The following is a 21,441-nucleotide window of genomic DNA, read 5'->3' on the forward strand; positions in this document are numbered from 1 at the left end:
TCCGCGTTTTATGGTTACTAGTATTAAATTTAATATTTAAGAAATAAAAGCTGATCTTTATATTTCCATTGGAAAAGGATTTATCAAAATTACTTTATTATTATTATCCTTTTTTTTTAATTTTTTATATTCTGAAGGCAGTAAAATTGTTTTTAATAATAAGTTAAGAAAAAAGAATAAGATTAAATCATGATATTTTTTCGACGATCTAATTTTTTTAAATTAAATTATAATTCTTAATTTAACAACATTATATAATTTTATTTTTTTCTTGGATAAAAATTTGAAAGTAATAACAATAAAGTAATTATGTAAATAATTTTTAATTTGTGATAAGACAGTCGGCATAAGGCCTTTGGTATATGTTTTGGTAGTGGCGGTGTACGCAAGGCCGTTTATATGTTGTGTTGTCATTCGTTCGGAAAGATTCGAGTTGAAAGATAACGGCGCGTGTCTCTCCATGTGTCGCCATATTACCTATCGACACATCAAGTACCAAGGAGATATCAACGCAATTATCTCTTACAAAGAATTAACTCGATTCAAAAGCGCGATTCTATCTCATTTAATATTTTCTTATTAAATTGGGATATGCTTATCAAGTTGTATACGATATATTTTTTAATTTGCGGAGAAAAATAGCACATAGAAGCTCATGTGCTCCTGTAGGTACATGTACCGTGTTCTTGTTTGTTCTTCGTCGGCGATGAGTAAAATTATAAATAGATATGATAAATTGTAACAAACCCGTGTGCGAAATTTTTTTTGCTCGATATGTGTCTTGCATTAACGACGAGATGTACAAGTCTTAATTATTATAAATGACAATTTATGATATCAGATACGTAGTTCCTTGTTAACCGAATAAATTGCGATTTGCGAAAGTATTTAAAAAGAAAAAAATACTTTTGAGGCGTTTGCAATGAAAAAGCACGATGCTATCTTCGTATTTCTGCTTACAACGTAACTTGTAACAAATGTGTCGTGAGAATATTCTCATAAATAATTCTCAAGTATATGTTGCGCGAACCGATCTCGCGCGGTTAAAGGCCGCTCCGAAGCGTAGTTGCGAGTCCGTGCGAAGGCGCGATATTATCGAGGGAATAATTAGTGGAATCACGTGTTCGCGAACGGAACAGTGATACACATCGATAAATAGACTGCTTGTGTTGTGGTCTAGGTTAGTAACAGTTTTATTATTAGTTACATTCCCAATGAGGCGTTAAGGCTCGGGACATATCAGTTAGACGTTTTTCTTAATGACATTCCGACACTAAGTGCGCATAATGAGCACGTTTTTCACTGACGGGTGGATACAAGCGCAACATACGTCGCGCGCGGCGAACGATGTTGGTGGAGCAGTAAACTCGTGGATAAATATACGGTATTATATAAGTTGTTTGCAAGCCAAGAAACGAGGAGAGCCGGTCTATACGAATGCAGCGGCCTGCGCATTGCGCAATAATCGGACGAGCTCTATCCGGTCGACCGCCGCGGTTTAGCTGACGATGGCTTTTTATTACCTCCGTTGGTAGTTAGAGATAATAACAAAACGATAACGATCACTGTTTTATATAAAAATAATATATGAATCAGGGATCTAATAAGCGTGCCTTCTCGCAAAACTCGACTACGTGATTTTTCTCGCGCGATTGGTGTTAAAATTCGATAAGTAAGGTCGTGGAAGATAAAGGAGATAAGCCGAGCTTCAAACCGGATTCGCTTACAGACAAACGTGCGTCTCGTCACGAAAATATGACCGCTTGACGCTCGCACGCGAAATCTTAATCCGTTGACTGATTGACATTGTATCGCGACAACTCGTTAACGGGATAGCTCGTAGTTACGAGGCGTAGATATTTCGGCGTAGATCCTGTCGTTTAACAGTTCCCTGGATCATTCTACAATGGTGATTAATTTTCAATCGATGCCGTCCCCTTTTCTTCGCCGCTGCGGTAACTGTCAAGCGCGCGACACGCGTTTGACGGCCGCCAAATCAACCGACCATTATCCGCCATCGCCTACCGTTTTTCCATCTCGTTCTTCGGACAGATCGAATACTACCCCACCGCCTCTGCCATTTCGTCGTATTGTTGCCGGATAAAGGGACGGTCGCGCTGTTCGTAGGTACACGGTCCTGTTTCTCTCTCTTGTGCCAACGTGTCCCGGGTGACACCCGCTCCTCTACTGGGCTGTTCAGATTTCGGGACAGCCAGCGAAACGGTAACGATCCACGATCAGCCGCGACAGCTGTTAATGCGCCACGATGAATTCGATTTGACGACCGGAGGGTAACGGTGCGAGTGCGAAAGAGAGATAGAGTGCAAGGCCGGATCTCCCGGGAGGAGTAGGCCCCTGGGTGGAAACTACTGCTTGATTGCGTACGAATGTGACGCGATTTCATGGGTTTTGTCGTGAAAGAAGAGAGAAAGAGAGAAAGGGGGGGGGGAAGCAGCGGAAGACCCTGAGCACTGGCAATCGTCGACGTGTCGAGGAGGTACGACGAGGGTGCGAGAATAGGAAGCTTCGGTGCTCGCTCGTTCGCTTGCTCGCTCCCACCCCATGGCTAGGATCGACAGGTTCAAAGGGATTCTAGAAGAGCCGGATTTTCTCGTTTGAGGAGCGTGCGACGTGAGCTTTCAGACAATTTCTCAAGTGTGTGCGAGTCACGTCGGTATAACGCGAGCGAATACGTCAGCACATGATTTTATCCCTGCCGCGCTGATTTTACCCCTCGACGTTCGTAGGGTGACGGCGGTTATAGTACCCGCTAAATGCGGTAAAGGGCGAACTTTAATGGACACGATATGCCCGAGTGACAGTTTTGGAACTTCTTAGGATCGTTAAGTTGGGTGAACGCGCGGAATTATTATCTTGGGAATAACCGAACAGCTAGCTGTGATCTCTTAAAATTACCTTTATTGTTATCGTGGTGATTATACGTATTTGTATATTAGATAAGAGATATTTTTGGGAATACTAGTATACGCGCGAGAATATAAATCGTGAATAAATAGAAAATATGAATTGTTACGTAACATCTTGAGTAATTGCAAAATTGCATTTATTTCATTTCAACTTCTACTTCAATTGTTACAAATGATGAAGTGTGTCAAAAATCACATAGCAGGCACATAGCAGTACCTTATTATTATTTTGTTACTCTTCCTTTCCTATTTTCTTCGTTTCTACGTCATTTTGACGTGGAACAGATATTAGTTATTACGAAAAGCGAAAAATGTGATTCGAGATTTTTTTTGTTAACAGTTTTATTATAGAGATGACATTGAACGAGTGATTTAGCCATTTCAATAATATCGCGATTTTACGACAGAAATAAGAATTTAATTCGTAATATATATTCTATTTCTTGCGTCTGTAGAGACTCAATAATCGCAACGATTGCAAAACGACATAAAAATTTAATGTTTTCTGTTTTGAATATCGTTATGATAGTATATCTCTATTTTTTTCGCTGAAGCACACTTATACTTCTAAACATATGTTGTTTGCAAGTATTTTTCCATTCAAATAACCGGATGAGATATAGTCACGATGACCTTTTATTTTGCACATTTATTTGTGATTTAAATAAGGTTTATTGTGTCATTAACGATCAGTTTTATTTATAATTCAGAATAAAATGTAATCGCGATAACATGTTTTAATTACGCCCATGTTTGCGATTTAAATAAATTCATTAGTACATTTATCCTCGATTTCTGATATGTTATCTCTGACGAAAAATTTGGAGCTGTTATGTCATGTATTTTCTTTCCTCGAAAGCCGATATTGTTCCGCACGTGTCACGCATATCGTTTGCTGTTTGTTCAATGACGGTTATAAAATACGCTTGTTTTGGCTGTTTCTACATTTAGTTAATCTGTTATATGTACACGTACACCCGTACGCATTCATGTCATTTCATTCTTTATGACTTTAGAAATTTACAGCAGTTGTGAACACAAATAAACTTGGATCTTCTATTGCGAGTGCTGTTACAAGATACTGCGCTACTTTTTGCTGAAGTATGATTATAAATACTAAATGAATGCATTGTCTATATTTTTGCATTTAAATAACCGGGAGATATGAGATATAGACCAAATGAGTTATGGTCTTTTTTATGCAAATATATTTATAGATTTAAGTATGTTCACTAGTATCAATTTCTCATATATTAGCAAGAATAGAAATTTAAATGAATTAAAAAACGATTTTCTTTTATTCCTTGAAAATTAATTTTCATTTTAATTTTATTTGCTTGCGCTGCATATCTGCACTTTATTATTTATTGTGTTTTTGTTTTTATACTAGCTGATATTGTAATTATTTCCTTCTTGTCTTCGCAAAATCCCAATAACTTTTGTTGCAATTATTGATTCTATTGTTTTTCAACAGATAACATAAATATCCGATTACGGAGATTCGTGCTAACCTGTTGAAAAAAATATTACACAAGCCGTAATAATTTTGTGGTATACAGTCTGTTCGCTTCTTCGTGTTATTAACGTATTTCAACTCTGGGTGCAGTATTTTACTACCCTAGTATTTTGGGGACGCAGCTGGTCCGTTGGTCCTTTCGTCATCGACGACAATGGGACACGTGCCGCAGGAACAAAGGCAGTAGTTGTCTTCTAAAACTATAACATAACCGATGTGTAAACTTCTATAAGATTTTTAAAAGTGCGTAAAATAACCGTGCATTTGGAGATGGAAAATTGAAATAATAACGCGAATAGAAAAACGAATAACGAAAAATAAAACAATTGATATCCGTTCATACCTACCGTTTTCACAGTATATACTGTGGTAGCTTACACATTTGTGCGTTACTAAAGAAATTAAATGAAAAATTTTAATTTATAACAGTAAAGTGCGCGTATGTGTGTGTATTTTACACACATATATTCCCGTTTTCCAATGGAGATTTTTAATCGCTTTGATCTCGCGGCGTTGAATTATTCCGACTGAGACCCTCGCTCTTTCGCATTTGATATTACTTAATTAAATTGTGCATTTGATTTGATGTACGTACATCTCTAATGCACATTAACGTCCATCGAACGGTTCCGCCGCTATCCATCCTGGTAATCTCCTTAACGAAGAATCCACCCCTCCGCGTCATCGTGCAGCAAAGGGAAATACTACTACTTTCTTGCTAAATCCAATAAGCGGCTATCGGATACGCTTGTCTACTCTCCCGAGAGATGAAATTCGTGACCAATGCGCGTCGCGGGGTGAAGAGAATGGGCGAAATAAGAGTACGAGAGAAACAATCCCATTCCGTCCGGGCGTTCAGGAGGCCGAAAGAGTCTCGGACTGAGGACGGACGAGTGGCAGGTGCGCCTGTTTCTAGGACCGGGACTGTACCGGGGACCCTTAATGCGGTATTTCATTGGTCATAATCCTCCCTTCACGGGACGTCCCTTTGTCCTCGAGGAATGAAAGTGGTGTGTGGTATCGATGGCTATATCTCTCTCCTCCTGGCACAATCGCCGCCCCTCCGGCGACTTAAACGAAGGAGGAAGTTGACGCATTTCTCAAAATGAACGAATCACAAGCGTTATTCGAAAATTACTCGCCTTTCGTTATTTAATCAATCTTTGCGTGTTGTGTAAGATAGCACATGTCGCGTTCGATAAGCGTTCAATTTTTATGACAACAACTCAAATTATATAACGCTCATATTACATAAAAATATTAATCAGAAAAAAAATGTTATCAGAATTGGTAGCAAGATGATTTATAATTTTCTAATAATTTCTCTAGATAGTTATTTTGCTGTTTGCGATAAGTAACTTATTTATTATACATATTTCGTAATGCGTAAAACATTACGCTATTTTCTAAGTATGCGTATTTTTTTCTTAAAGTAAACCTTATCTTTAGACACTAATCTCACTTTCGTACAACCTATCGTAACGGGTGATAGAATGCGAGATAGATGAAAGAGAGACGAACAAGTATTCGATTAATAGCAAAGTTTTCTCGAGAGTCGTCTGTGCCGAGACGAAGAGTGGACTCGCATCGGCAACGGGAACGACGGAGAGGACCCGAAACCGATCAGAGACACGATTGAAAGAGAACTCTCGCTTCTCTCCATTCACTTTGGGAACTGCGAAACTTCCCCGACGGTCGTCGTCCCTTCTCTAACTCCCTTATCCGTGCCATGCTCTTTGTTCTCCAAATGCTCCTGTTGTTTTGCCGATTTGAGTCCCAAGGAACAAAGCTTTTCCGGTAACGTCACTGATTATTTCAGATATACGTGTAGGTACGGTTAATTCATTTTCGAGACAGAGCGGTGTCACCTTATACTTTGAACAGAACTTTATTAAAGACCTCTCTTATCATTGCAAAATAATTATTAAAGGAAAAGAGCCTTATTCATTATACCCGTGTCGTAGGATACCATGCAGATTTATAATAAATTATTATCAATTGATTGACATTTAAAAAAATTTTTTGTACATTTTTATAATTAATAGCGCGCTTACGTTAGTAATAGCAGAATAGGTTTGATAGTTTGGTGAGCTAATATATGAAGATACTTTTAGTTGATAATGATGATAACCAAGTCTTTTTTTGAAACTTATTAAATAACATATTGTATCGTCGACAAGAGAAAAAATGTTCTCCGTTGAACTTTGACAGCTAGCAGATTATCTTATTATAAATAAGCTATTGATAGAGATAAATATTCCTTGCTTCTGACAGGAGAATAATCTAGTGGTCCTCGACACGTCGAGTAGGTACCTATAACGCGTGATTTTGAGTTGCGTGAAAGTCCACGCGTCGATAATGTACAGTTTTTAAATCGGTGGTGGCTGCCTTTTATGAAACTTTATGACGAGAAAACGGGCCTATGCAAAATTCGAGGAGAAGAGGATACCCTCGTTTCTTTTCCTTCGGTCCAGAACCCTCGAGTGTGTCGCCTTCCTCCTCCCCTCTTTCGAAAAGTAATTCGAAACGAGTTCCTAGTGGGACGCGGGAAATGCTTCTCCTGTACATCGAGCGAGTCCCTTCGTTTCGTGAAATTGGAAAGGCACGGGGAAAGCAGCTTGGTCCCTGGACGATCGAAGGATCACTAATGTACCTTGTGGCACGCGAGGATGGAAACTCGAGAGTCAACGCAGAGTGATCGAACGGGAAAGATAAGGGGAGACAACGTAGATGGAAGTAAAAATGGAGAGTAAGGGTGGCAAGACGAGGAAACGGATTTGCCAACACATGTACACATCATACCTGTCGACATATCTCGGATGACGGAAAAATGAGGCTAATTTTCTTCTTTAAATTACACGTTGAAATTTTCCAAGTTATAAAAATATGCTGAATATATATATTTTTATTATTTACAAAAACTTTAGAAAGACTATTATTTTAAAAGGCATTGAGATATTTATTTCAATTAATAATGGATGGATTAATTAGGACTAGAAGAAAATGGGATAAATTAAATAGATGAATTTAATATTTAATAAATTATAATTGTATTTGTATAAATTTAGGGAAGAAAGGTAATATATCTGAAAAAAATATCGATGCGCACGATCTTTCTTTTATTCCCTTTTTCATGCCTGGAAGCCAAACTCGCGAAATACTCCGACAGCTGTCTCACGAGGCATCTTCGTTTTCTTCTCTTCCGCTATTCTCGTTTCCCTTCTTTTATGCCGCCCCTCTGCGCTCTCCATTTCCGCACCTTGGGGCGCTTGTGTCGAAAATCTGCACTCGGTACTTCCGGCATCCTCGTCGCGTTCGCTCTAAAGCACAGAACAAAGGATAAAAAAAATACTCGAGCTACCGGAAACGAGATCTCTTGCTCCGCTTCCGCGCCTTTCTGACGGATTACGCGGGGATGATTTTCCATGTCGCTCCTGGCTTTCCTGATTTCCTGCCGTTTTTTGTACGACGAAGATCACTAAATCGCCTTAAAATGGATCTAATGGCTTTCACGATTCGCCTTTGGATTATTTAATATTCGTTCATCCCCTGCCTTTGAAGCGAGAAAAACGTATCCCTTGAAATATCCTATGGCGATCGGGTTTTTGAATATCGGGGAATTGCAATGTTGAAACATTCTTCGTTTTATTCTTGAGAAATTTGCAGGAATAAAATAAAATTTTGCTAGTTTTCAACAATTTTATAGTAACATTATTAAACAATATCGTTTTTATTATATTTTATTTGACGATAGAAAGTAAGAAGTATAAATATTAATTTTATATAACAAATTTTATCAATTTTATATATTAAATAATAATATTAAATTGACGTTATATGTATATTCTAAAAAATAAGAAATAGAGAACATTTAATAATTATCTGATGTTTGACGGATGTTAGTAAAACATCACAGTTGCAGCATTTAAGATTTTATTAAAAATTTGACATTAACTGCTCTAACAAATACTAATTTATAACGGTTATGCATATCTACACATTATAATGTTATTTATAAATATTCCTTTTTAAATTATCACAGAATATTTAAAATGACTAACACGAATAGGAAATAATCTAGTTAATTGCAATTAGCGCTATGATGTGACCAAGCCTGTTCGTGCTTTCGTGATAGTCGTAACGAGGTGATGTAACGATTACGAAGGTAAAAGGTGGTAAATAATTCTCTATGCCCAAAGGTTTATGGAAAAAAAACCGGTGCCCCATGTTGTGACCGGAGCACGGTAATTAAAGGTTACTCTATTCGTTGGTCGAAGAACGGACGGCTGCGAGTCAGTGACAACGCTTTTTTTTTTTTTTTTTTAAAGAAGGGCAGATCCCTAACGGGGACAGGTGTTATAAGGGATATCAAACAGGATCGTTCTACCTGGTACAACGGAGCTCGAAAAAAGGGGGAGATTTGAATGATCGATCGGTCGATCAATACGCCCGAACACGCTTTGACAATTCGCGAAAGCGACTTAGTACCTTTCAGTTCGGCGTTTTTTTTTTAAGCTCTATCTAGATTTACGCCGCGAGCTCGAATAGATCGCAGAGAGATTATTCTTACAAAAGATATATTTTTTTTTATTTTAGAGATTCCTTCGGGATCAAACAATTTTTTTATTATGAATCTCGGAGTAACATACCTATGGCGAATCTTTTTCTAAGAACATAATATTTAATACGTTCTGTAAAGTATCCGCGTTTTCTGATTTAATAAAATCTATTTTCTCTACCTCTGTCACGTATTATACTTAATAATGAATATTTCTTTCGTGAATGATAAAACAACAATAGTAAGAATTATGCACTCGCTGTACAAAATATCTTACGATTTTGTTTCTCTCTGCGATAAATATTTTGTTGTAGATATAACATTTTGATTTATAAATACACAGAACCTTCGAAACATACCGTTGGTCTTATGATCGCTGAGTTGAAACGACTGAGCCATCAAAGTAACGCGAACCAGATGCTCTTCCATATAGAGAAAATATTTGCAATCCGGATGAACTTAGCTCGGAATGTGTTACTTCGTGATTTTGAATATCAAAGATACTAGCCGCGTTTCTTTCCGTCGTATATTTAGCGAACGTAACTGATATAAATGGAACATGTATAAAATTTGCAACCATTTAAAGTCTTAGAATTTACTACAATTTACCACAATTTACTGCTATTTATAAACTTCACTACAATTTTAAAACTAGACTATTTACGTACTTATACTATTTACGTAATGTCACGTAATATACCTGTATTTTACTGTTACAAGCGGACAAATTGCAGTTCCTCTATTATTTCATTTATCTTAAACCGTGAATTAGTCATAATTGTTCGCGAATGACATTTCTTTATTTTCTTTCTGTCACTTGCCATGACTATACAAATTTCTGTTTCCGATGAATGAAATATACCAATGACTGCGCAATTTTATTTTTGGGTTCTGCAATATTCACATAGCTGTGAAAAACAAATCAACATTGAAATTGAACTTTAACATCGCTTAACTTTATTGCGTCTGTACATTGTTTTGACGTGTTTTCTTCAGAAGCAATGTTTATAATTCGTGACATTCATTTCTAAAAAGATAATTATTTATTTATCCAATATACATATGATATAATTAATCTGTAATAATTAATGCGTTATATATACATATAATATGTGAATCTGAAAATTAAATTCTATGATGAGCATATACGCATTTATCCGAACGATAAGCTCCTCTGCTCTTTCCATTACTTTTATCGCTAATATTTTTCTTTCTCTTATTTGCAGGTAAGGAAACGTCTTTGCTTATGCAACTAGTAGAATACTTATATGAGCAGTGCGAGCGGAATGTAAGTACATATGCTAAGTACGTTCTTTAGTAAGTTCCTTGACATTTTCGCATCTCGGTCGTTCACACTCACATCCACTAAGGAAATAAATTGCGAACCAAACGGGCTATAGCGATTTTAACGTCACAACAATTTAAGATTTTAATTCGCGTTTAAGTGCTGGTTCAGTAATCACGGCGAGTCGCGGTACCGGCCAACATCGGAATGCCGATCGAAAACTTTAATATCAAGATCTCGGCGTATCGAGCAAGTTCGACTCGTTTCCACTGACGCAAAAACATGTTTCGATTGTACGCGACGTGTTTAAATGCATAAAATTATATTCCCGAATGTAAGACGGGCGGAGGGGAGAACGGGGCGTGCCGGTTGTCGAAGAAAAAAAATCGACGTTTTATCGAACAGAATTTAATTCGGCAAATAAATTCCAGCTCTTAATTTGCGCTCGCGTGTCGCAAACGTCGCGCGCTACGATTGGCAGTCGCGAGTTGCAAACCTTCGACTTGTACGTCGATGTTATTGCGGGAGTCAGCGGCAACGACCGACTTCAAGGTAGCTAAGCGAGTCGGCCGCTTATGTAAGTTGTTTAGAAGTCGCATACGCTCGCTAGAAACTGGAGAACGAGAGAGATCTTGAGAATTAAATGCGCTCGTTTCTTTCTAGAGATCTCATTAACGCGTACGCGCGATTATTCAATTATTATTCTCGACTCTCGTGATGGGGTTGGTGCTATGGATAATCGAATACGCGGATCGCCGCGTGTTTCCAAGTTTCGGCTTGAGGTAACGCGATAATCGATTCTGACGGAATGCCGCAACATGGTGTATCGGATTTTTGCCCGGAAGTGAGAACGCAGTTATTTATAAACTGATATTTCGCGCTATTTTTTTTACCAGCGATAATTCGTGAATTTAATTTACGCCGCAAGTAGTTTCATAACTTTTGTTTACTGACGAGAATTAGAATAAGTGCTGACCGCTAATTTGCCGGACTAATTTACTCACGGCCGAACGTAACCCGATTTAAGCCGGGTCGTCGAGATCTTCTAGGTCACGACTTTGGGTACTTCGCAGCATCTTGGCAGAGTGCTGTGGAATTGCATTCGCAACTAATTGAAACGTTATCACGCTTCTCGCGCCGGCGGAACATTGTATATCCAACAACTTGCGGTTAAACGTTTCTCGTCTTACGGCTTCTCGATTCGTGCAACTGCATGGTACCGCAGCAGTTGCCGACCTGTTCTCTTCTTTCCTCATGAGGCTGGACGCGAGCGGCAGTATAGCTCGCAGGGAAATCCGCTTTCAAGAACTCGCCGACCGACTTCGCGGTTAACACCGAACGACACGTGCTCGTTCTATTCGCAACCTGCCGCGACTGATATATAATTCCTTGCGTCTCTCGAAAGAGAAATTCGGACTATAATTATCTACAATCGTTGAATTTTAAGCTGGACCCAAATCGAGTAAGCGAGTGTAAACACATTACTTTCTGAATGCGAATAAACAAATAAATATAACCAATTAAATGGATAATGAAATAAATAATTAAATTAAATAGATATTGAACGAACGAATGAACAATTTGCTTCAATAAGTGCGGATGATGTTGTATTGGCGATGTCGTTTGCATGCATTGAAGCAAGTTATTTGTTCTGGTTTTGTCGTTCTCACTTGCTCGATCTGGATTTGTTTTTAAACAATTATTGATAATATTTTTAGTTTGATATTAGCTATGGTAGGTATATATATTCGACGACAATCTATTCAATCGGCGCGATGCAATTATGATTGCTTCTAAATATTGCATTTTCTCTACGTACGAAGATATATGATCTTTTAAATTTAAACTTGTAAACGAGATGAGGATATATGCGAATAATAAAACGGTATTTCTCCTTCGTGGTATTGGCATAACTTTCGATTAATGAAGTAATGAGAAGTAATTGTCTCGGGGAACTGATAGTCATTCATTTTCACTCCTCAAGACCTTTATTAAACCTCGTGTGTCATTATCTATGCGGTCTATCCGCCGTTAATTTTCGATCGAGAGTACGGCGTCGAAGTCGCCGAGAGCGGCCCCACGTCGCACATTTAAATGCAAATGCACTTTTTACTTATATTTATATGCAAATGAGCTTTTCTCACGGTGAGAGAAGAGGACCCGGGACTCTGCCGGTGAACACAGTGTGCTCGAGAGTCATCCTTTTCTCGCGCTCGGTAAAAAGCAGCTCGGCACGCGATGCCGGAAGATAATTATTGCATCGTCCACGCGAAATAATTATTGCATCGTCTCGCGCGATTTGAAGAATTTTAATCATTGGCGACTGTTGCATTCGTGAAGGCCAACTCGACTGGCCAGTTATAGCGCGGCTCATTATTATGACTCATTATTTTTTATTTGTTAATGCCATTAAAATTCATTGACACGCAGTGATTTAATGCAGGTTATTTCAGGATAACCTGAATGTATTCTGAGTAAGACTGTTCAGCCGCGACTGATGGTACATGACTATTTATGAAAACGTTCTCCTTAAGTAGGAGGTTCGCTCTGTCCTTTAGATGCTTGGAAAGCAGTAAGAAAAGTGACTTCATGGGTTTTTGAATGACTATCGCTCTATTATAGATAAATTCACGAGGGCGGCGGGCAGTAACGGGGTGAATTCTTCATACGTCGGGGGAACAATATGCTCTCGAGTTACGGGGAATTTTTCTCCAGGCACATATTGCGACGACCCTTATCGTTTCACGTTAGGGGAAATTCCATTTGGAGACATTGTGCCTTTTTTTCTTTCTTGCGTTATGATACTTTCGTTGTACGAGCCAGCCGATCAAGATTCATACATACAAGGTATTCTCTTCTATCGTTATATCGGTTTTATTGGACATTCTCTTCGTCGGTCGTCGTCTCCAAGAACGAGTAGGATTATTTGATCAGATTCGATTCACTAATTTTCATACGAATTGAGCAAAAATCGTAGAAGCAAATCTCGTCATGATATTATAATCTGGAGAAACATCTAATTTGAGAATTAAGACATTATGTAATGTATTTACCAACCGTCTCCACTCAAAATGTAGTCATTTGTCAAACAATCGCTGAACGCAACAATGTTGATTATATAGTACCTATTGATGCACGGTAATTTTATTAATTGAAGACGTATGTAAATGATTGTTGTAATTGAAGAGTTTACAAGAATAACATGTAACCTTCAATTTACTGCAAATATAATTTTGCATGAAAATAGTTTTTTTTTACTGCTGTGAGATCGATATCTATATGCAAGTTAGAAGTTTTTGCTATTATAAATAGAATAGCATTGACGTATTCTCTTACGCAATCGCACGATGCATTGCGCGAAACAATATCGAAGGCTTCGAAACTCTATATCTTCATTTGATTTCAAGAACAAATCGAGCGTACGGATTTTGACCACGTTTGCAAAACTTTAATTGATGGATTACGCATTAAATCCTGCGATAAGCAAATGTTGTTTTCTCGCAAATATACTCGCTATCTTGTTTAATCTGTTTTCTATTGACGCGTATGTATAATTTGGTGCGATGCATTGCATATGAACGAAACACATCAATATTGCAGTGCCAGTTATCGATGACCGTCACGGCATTGAACGTGTTAATCAAATATCTGGTAAATGGACGTTGCCGCGGCTTTAATTACGTTACGTGTCGGAATTGCGTATTTGATATGTTACGACAACATTCGTGGCTTTCATTAAATCTCAATCTATCTGTGCAGGACTGTTTTTAAACCAAGTATGAGATATAACTATCGATGATTGTCATCACGCAATCGTCGTGTGCCGTCACGTGACAAATAGTCTTGTTTCCTCTCTTGTTCTTATCGACCGTTTTATCCGGCCGAAGAAGGAATCCTTCGCTCCGAAGAGTCGATCTGCAATCCGAAAGTTGTCAAGCGCACATCGCGGCGCCTTAATGGAATTTGAATGTCGTTAGCCGAAGTAACCGGGCGTAAGGAAGGGACGTTATCCCTATTACCTCCGTCGCTCTGTATGATGCGCGCGAGAGAGAGAGAGAGAGAGAGAGAGAGACGTCGAGTTTATTGGAGCACGAAAATACATCAGCTTCGTCGATCGTGTGCTTTGGTAGTTTAGGATCATCTGACACTTGCTTGTGAATCAGTGAGAACATAGTGCTGTAATTAGCGTGTCCATTATGTTGTTTTCCATTAGCATTTGTTTTCCATTCGCGGAACACAAGGACAATTATTTACTTAAGCTCTAGTTCAAAGGGATTTCTGGGTAACGTATACCGAATGTCCGAAATTAACGTCCGAATAGGAAGCTGGTCCTATATATATAATCATTTTCGAGAGAAATGTTGGTCTATTTTTGTGATAACACATATGCCATGTAGGAATGTGAGAGAGAGTACGACTGCACTTTTATGGATATCTCGTATCGCTCAGAAGCAAAAGTTTCGTCATGTGCATGATTATTTGGCAATCACGCGAATTATGACGCCAATTCAGAGTAATCCACGCAGCAATCTTATAAAACGACCATATGAGCACCTCGAAATAGCGCTTGAATAGAATTTGTACGGAACGCGGGGAAAGATAAAAATGGAGAGAATGGACAAGGCTTCCCGGCGCATACTGGGTCGCGAGCGCCTTATGACTGGTTTACGATTAACCGATTTTCCATTCCTCATGCTTTCCATTGTGCAATGCGTCTAACTGCAACGTTGGGATAATGAAGCACTGCATGCGTGACTCGATCATTAGAAATGAATATAAGGGATTAAGAGAGCTCGAGCTGCGCGATAGTTTCTAAGTTGTATGGTTAAAAATTGTTTCATTGTCTCGTGGTAATACAATAAAAAATTTTCACGCTTAACGTACACTCGATTTGACCCGACATTATTATGTCACTTTGTTTCAAAATCACCGTTATGTAATAATGGAATATCGTACATATCCTTTTTTTTATTATGAACGAATATAGCGGGAAGATTAAAAAAGAATGAACATCACTAACGAAGTGAGGCAAAGGAGAGAGCAGTCGTTTCTCAGTGGTGTGCCGAAAATCATCGTTTAACCGTCCCGATCGATCCCAAATAAGAATGACGGAGAACGAACGGAGTTCCGCCGTCGAACTGTTTCACAGGAGAATCCCTCAATACGCAGCCTCTTCCGCAGGTTTCCCCCTTTGCGTAAGATAGTCGATTTCAGGGGAGCTGGTAAATTGTCCGGGATAACCTTTAAAACCTCGAAACTTGGTAATATTCGTGCGACATCGTGTTTGCGTGCTAAATTGCGGTGCATCAAACGACGTGCATGATGTCGAGAGTCAAAGGGTTAATGACTGTGAGCAATCGCACCGTCGCGACGACAATGACGGTAACGACGAACGGCTGGGAGAAACGCGGAGGGCACATCGCTGAACATGTCGGAATTATTAAATACGTAGCGCCATAATGAACATCCGGTGAGAAAAAAAATATGGGACAAGGGGCAAGGGGGCGGAGGGAGCCGTTTCAAGGCTTAAAGAATGGCCGTCGTTACGGACGCGCCGGGGCGAACAAATCGCCATACGTGTAACGTAAATCCCTGGTGGTCGTGTGTTCGCGGTCAACGAACTCCTTTTCTTCTTTCGCGCAGCTTGCATGGGTGGATTCTCGTTGGGATGCGGTCTCGGTTGGAGCGCGCCGTGCGTCGAAATACTGAGGAGCCAGTTAGACGACTTCGCGATAAACGTGATCGCGTCGGTGTTCCCGATAGGCGCGGCGCTAGGCACTCTCGTCGTGCCCTTGCTGGTCGATAGGATCGGCCGGAAGTGGACAATGATGGTCCTGGTGCCGGCCTTAATCAGTGGCTGGATTTTACTCATCTGCGCCGGCACGGTTGTACCATTCTACGTGATCGGCAGGCTCATGACCGGCGCCTGTGGCGGCATGTGCTGCGTCCTGGCGCCCATGTACTCCGCAGAGATCTCCGAGAAGCACATCAGAGGTATATCGCCTCTTTGCAATTAATCCTAAACTTCCGCATAATTTACGGCATGGATTATTTATTTACGGTATATATGTATATCTGAAAAAAGGATCGGTAACGTATGATTTTGTGATATGGCGCATTGTCATTTTATTATCTATTTAAAAAATGGCTACCGAAATGGTATTTGTATAGAAGTAAAATTGGGGCATGTAGGCATTTGTTGTTATTTAAAGAGATCCATATATGAAAGCGATACGCTTTGGCGCGAGATAAAAACAATTTTGAATGCGGATGATTCAATACGTAATAATGACGCGTGGTGTAATATGAATAATCGGAACACAGAATAAGACGGCTTGCGGAGCGATGTTATTAGTGCCTATCATCGTTCAGCACACGAGCTCGTTCTCCTTGCATCGCTAATACGCGCGCGCGCGCGATTTACCGTCGTTTATAGCCGAGCGAGGAGAAGCTAAGAAGAAGTAGCAACTTCATTATGCGGTTCTTCCTTTTTCGTAACAGGGACGACAGGCGTTTTCTTCCAGTTGATGCTCGTGATCGGTATACTATACGTATACTGCACCGGTTTCACGCGAGACGTGGTCGCGATATCCAGCCTCTGTACCATCGCGCCAATCGTGTTCGGCGTGACGATGGCCTTCGTGCCGGAGAGCCCGTTGTTCTACTTGACCAAAAATAAGGAAGAAGACGCGCGAAAGTCCATGCGATTCTTTCGCGGCCCTGATTTCGATATCGAGCCGGAGATGTATGCGTTCAAGGTTGGTTAAGCATCGCGATTGCGTCGTTACAACCTCGTCGGTCAATTCACAAATTTTTTAAATTTTGGCAACTAAACATGCATATACAAGATTTATTCATGATTCTTGATATAATCTTTTGAAATACGCAAAAATGAAAAAACATGAAACAGTTTAATATTTAAAGACAATAATGAATGTGAAATTTGAGTATAGATAATAGATCCGAATGGGACCGAGAGATTCTTTTAACTGTTAACTGATTTTTTTTTTAAATAAGAAATGCTTCATTCAATTTTGTTAATGACAGAATCGATATAAATGCATAATAATTACTTCCGCGCCGGTTTTATTAATTTATGTATCTGTAAATGTGTGTGTGTGTGTGTGTGTGGGAGGAAACAGGAACAAGTGGAGAGAAGCAAGTTTCGAAGACCGAGTATCACGGCCTTCACGAGCAAGCCTGTGTTAAAGACTCTGGCTGTGGCCTACGGTCTAATGTTTACCCAGCAATTCAGCGGCATTAACGCCATAATATTCTACGGTTTGACGATTCTCGAGTCGACCGGCGTCGGTATGGAGTCGCAGCTGGAGTTGGTCATTTTTGGCGTCGTCCAGGTGGTAGCTTGCGTGGCGGCGGCACTGTTGATCGACCAGGTTATACTTTGTTATGTTTATTGTGATGTCGAATCATGCTCCACAGATTTCGCGATCTATAATTTATCTAACGGCCGGCTGGCATTACGGATACGATCGAAACATTCGCAGCTGGGGCGCAAGCTGCTCATGGTGATCTCCATGGCGACGATGTGCGCCTGCTTGTCGGCCTTGGCGGGTTTCTTCATCCTGAAGAGCTATCAGCCGGAGCTGGCAGATCGAATGCACTGGCTGCCACTCACATCGGTGTGCGTCTACATACTCGCCTTCTGCCTCGGAGCTGGTTAGTAACAATGATGCGCGATGAGTGAATTCAGATCGACGATGCACTTCTATTGATCGAGCTATCAGAAAACACGCTGTATCCTGCTTCTCATGAAGAAGAAACATATGTTTGTTATTGCAGCTTTTTTCAAAGTTAACTTTTCTTTCTCGTAGTTTAGATTATATAATTTATATTATCAAAATCTTTTTCGAAGAGATCTACATTAGATTCGTTCCTTGTTTGCGATAAATGTGTCCATACAGTACGAGTGAAATTGTTTTCGATGACAAACACGCTAAAGCCGATTGTTAGCAAAGAGTCTTATCGAACGTTCGATTTGCTAGGTCCAATTCCGTGGGCTTACATGGGCGAGATTTTCCCTACACGCTTGAAGGGTGCAGCGTCGTCTAGCGCGGCTTTCTTTAACTGGCTACTGGCATTTACGGTTACGATATCCTTTCCAAGCGCCATTGAAGTGCTAGATAATGCCGTGGTGTTTTCCTTCTTTGCCCTGATGTGTGCCCTGGGCACGTTATTTGTGATCTTCTTCATGGTGGAGACTAAAGACAAGACGTTTACGGAAATTGAACAGGCATATGGGACCCACGTGCCCGTGCAGCCCGAGCAGGACGAAGAGCCTCCTAGCATGGAGTGAAGCCAAGAATTTCCCATGAAACAGCCACCCGTCAGACAGGCAGGAAAGCTTCCCATAGAAGACGAATACGGATGAGAAAACGCGGGATTTGTCACGTTTATTTGATCATACAGTTTGATGCATCGACATTGACCAATTTTGAAGTTGTCGATTATCGATTATACACAATATTATCTTTCATATTACAAAGATGAAAAATTACAAAAGGTAGTTGTGAAAGTGCTATCAAAATGAGAGGCGTCTTTCATTTTTATGACAGCACTATTGTTTAGCGTTAATAACCAAATTGCGAGATTGCACATAAAATTATGTATACGATGTTGATGTTTTAAAGTTATTTATAAATACTTTCTTTATTTAGATTTATTTAAGAAACGTGATAGAAATTCCAAGGTTTTTAAGAATTAATTACATGTAATTACATATAATCGATTGGATGTTTCCATTAGTAATTTAACATCAGTCACTTCACTGCTTACAGCAATAAATAACTTGGCCGAGGACGTGGGCGTAATGCCGACTAAAATAATTTCTAGATAAATGAATTCCTGACGGGAAGTGGGACGTGCGATAAGCGGCGAACGAGTTCGCCAATGGTACGCGCGGAGGATGCGGTAGCTAAACTTGAATCGCGATATTATATGCAGTGCTACGTGCAGCGATATGCATCGTGAGCAGTCATTGCACGCATATGGCCTTGGCCGAATCGTTTGGAATTAATGACAATATCTCTTGCCGCCGTTCTATGCTATTTTATTTAATTGAAACGGAAAATCCAATTTGACATATCCCGCTGTTCGCGGATTATCATTTGTTTGTTTCCGCCAGGGAAAAATGAACGCGACGATGAATATTGTCGACGCGCGAATCGGAAGAAAATAGTTATTTTAATGGAATTACCATCGATTTTACGAGACCATTCCTATTTTCCGTTAACGAGCACAAAATCCGTCCAAAATGACCCATCAATATTTCAAAAAACATTCGAATGCTCGCGGATTACGTACCTATGCAATTCGAAGTCTCGCACAAGTTGAATAGCTATGACTTTCGCTGTGACGGTACTTTTTTTTTCTGTTTTAAAGTATCGCGTATTCCTCTCCCGATCGATGTCAACGATGATGATGATGACTCCAACGCGTCCATTTATCATGCAGCTGCCATCGCTCGGTAGACGCTCGCTTTCATCGATTATGCATTCAAATTTATATTTATGAAGCATCGTGCCAGAGCCTCGCGCGCCGAGTGTCGTCGTACTAATAATGCCGCTATAAGCCTCTCGAGCGTCGGGCGCAGCAACTCCGGCATTACATTCTTGCTTGGCACACAGTCGTCGGAGGCCGCCGCCGCCTACTCGGGATTTTCTGTATTATGCGATTGCACGTTTCGTGGATTTTTCGTGGGCGACAGACAGATACGCCCTCGGATCGGTATTATCTAGACTCGGGGTACCGGATGCGCGGCTCTCCCCGCGCATTCCGCGCGGCTCTCTCGCGTCGGGCGCAAAATTCGGTCGCAAGCTCTCGCAATCGAGATTAACACAAATACCAGTCGCTGTCTTTCGCATTTCAATGAGGGATTATAGTGATTTTTAAAGCGTTTGTTTCTCTCGACAAGTAAAAAACAATTCTTTGATTATGAATGATGTCAAGGTATTCGCGACAGCCTCGATGAAGCAACATTGTGTCAGTTCGATCGATGCACGGCGTATCTTCGTGGCGTGCATTCGCGTTTTCGCACGATGCGGCGTACGGAGAGCGACGAAGATGGTTGCCGTCTGAACATCGAGCCAACATATGTCACATCGTGTGTGCCGCGGGCCCGCCGAATAAATTTCACCGATAGACACGAAACCCGCGTGCGCGTGAGAAGGGCAGAACGGGCAAGAAAGGCAATGTAGGGCGGGCGGACACCAGACGAGTTTTTCGCGCGAGCAGACGCGGTTCTTTATCCGTGGGAAGAAGCCCGACTTCTGACATGGCCCCCCCTCGTCGCCGATGAACAGCCGTGATAAATAACCCCCGAGAAAAATCGCGGACGTTAGCGCGATCGAGAGGCGTGAAGTCCGGATTCGACACGCTTTCTCGGCCGATCTCCTTGGTTATCGCGTGCATCATCACTGTATCATCATCGGTCCGGTACGGCGGTATACCGGGCTGGACTCACCGAGACGACCCCCCTCCCCCGTTTGTTCCTGACGCATTAATTTGTCGAGTACAATAGCCGCGAGTTTGATTATCGTCATCCTCGGCAAATTATGTGCTGCGAGACGGCCGCGAACGGCGCACAGCGCATAATTTAATTTTATTCACGAGTTTTGACACGAGTTCGCTGGAGGCAAAGACAATTGTGAACACGCGTACGCTTCTTTTTTCTTTGTCTCTGACTGACGATACGATATCTCTGTTATCTCAAATTATTCACAATGTAGTTTGTTCTTAATCTCTGCGCATTCACATTACAGACTATCAAGTTTTGAATGAGGGTGAACGTAGATAAAGTTATTTTGCTAGACAAAATTTCACCTAATTATGGACTGGGGAAGATAAATTTCGATACGGGTATCTTGCCCTCAGCGGGAACGTACATGGCTCGCAGGTATCCGTGTGTCGCCGTTAAGGAACGAGAAAAATCGCGTTCTCTCATCGCGAACCGCGCTACGGGCGAGATCTTCTTTTCCGCGTCCAGAAGAAAGCCGCGCGACGTCGCCGAGCGGCTCTAACGAGCAATAAGCGATATCGGGACGCGGTTCCCATCTGGCCCCGGTACTTGAATCCCCGGCGGCATTTCCCGGTGAGATTGTCGCCAGACGGGAAATAAATAAATAGAAAGCACGTCGGG

At 40.6% G+C, this 21,441-nt stretch overlaps 2 protein-coding genes across 2 annotated transcripts in view; both read left to right on the forward strand.

The window, feature by feature from the left end:
* Positions 1-21,441, forward strand: part of LOC139773176 (headcase protein-like) — a 147,651-nt gene that overhangs the window by 52,822 nt on the left and 73,388 nt on the right. The gene's annotated exons all lie outside the window — the stretch shown is intronic.
* On the forward strand, positions 15,844-19,558 carry LOC139773173 (facilitated trehalose transporter Tret1-2 homolog). The gene is made up of 5 exons (XM_071707447.1): positions 15,844-16,280; positions 16,788-17,044; positions 17,429-17,680; positions 17,792-17,963; positions 18,290-19,558. Exons 1-5 carry the CDS (start codon positions 15,935-15,937, stop codon positions 18,598-18,600), a joined length of 1,338 nt encoding a protein of 445 aa, XP_071563548.1. The 5' UTR covers positions 15,844-15,934; the 3' UTR covers positions 18,601-19,558.

This window comes from Temnothorax nylanderi, unplaced genomic scaffold (genome assembly GCF_030848795.1).
Source record: "Temnothorax nylanderi isolate EJ_2023f unplaced genomic scaffold, tnyl_v1.0 TNYL_tig0058_pilon, whole genome shotgun sequence".
NCBI classification, from domain to species: domain Eukaryota; kingdom Metazoa; phylum Arthropoda; class Insecta; order Hymenoptera; family Formicidae; genus Temnothorax; species Temnothorax nylanderi.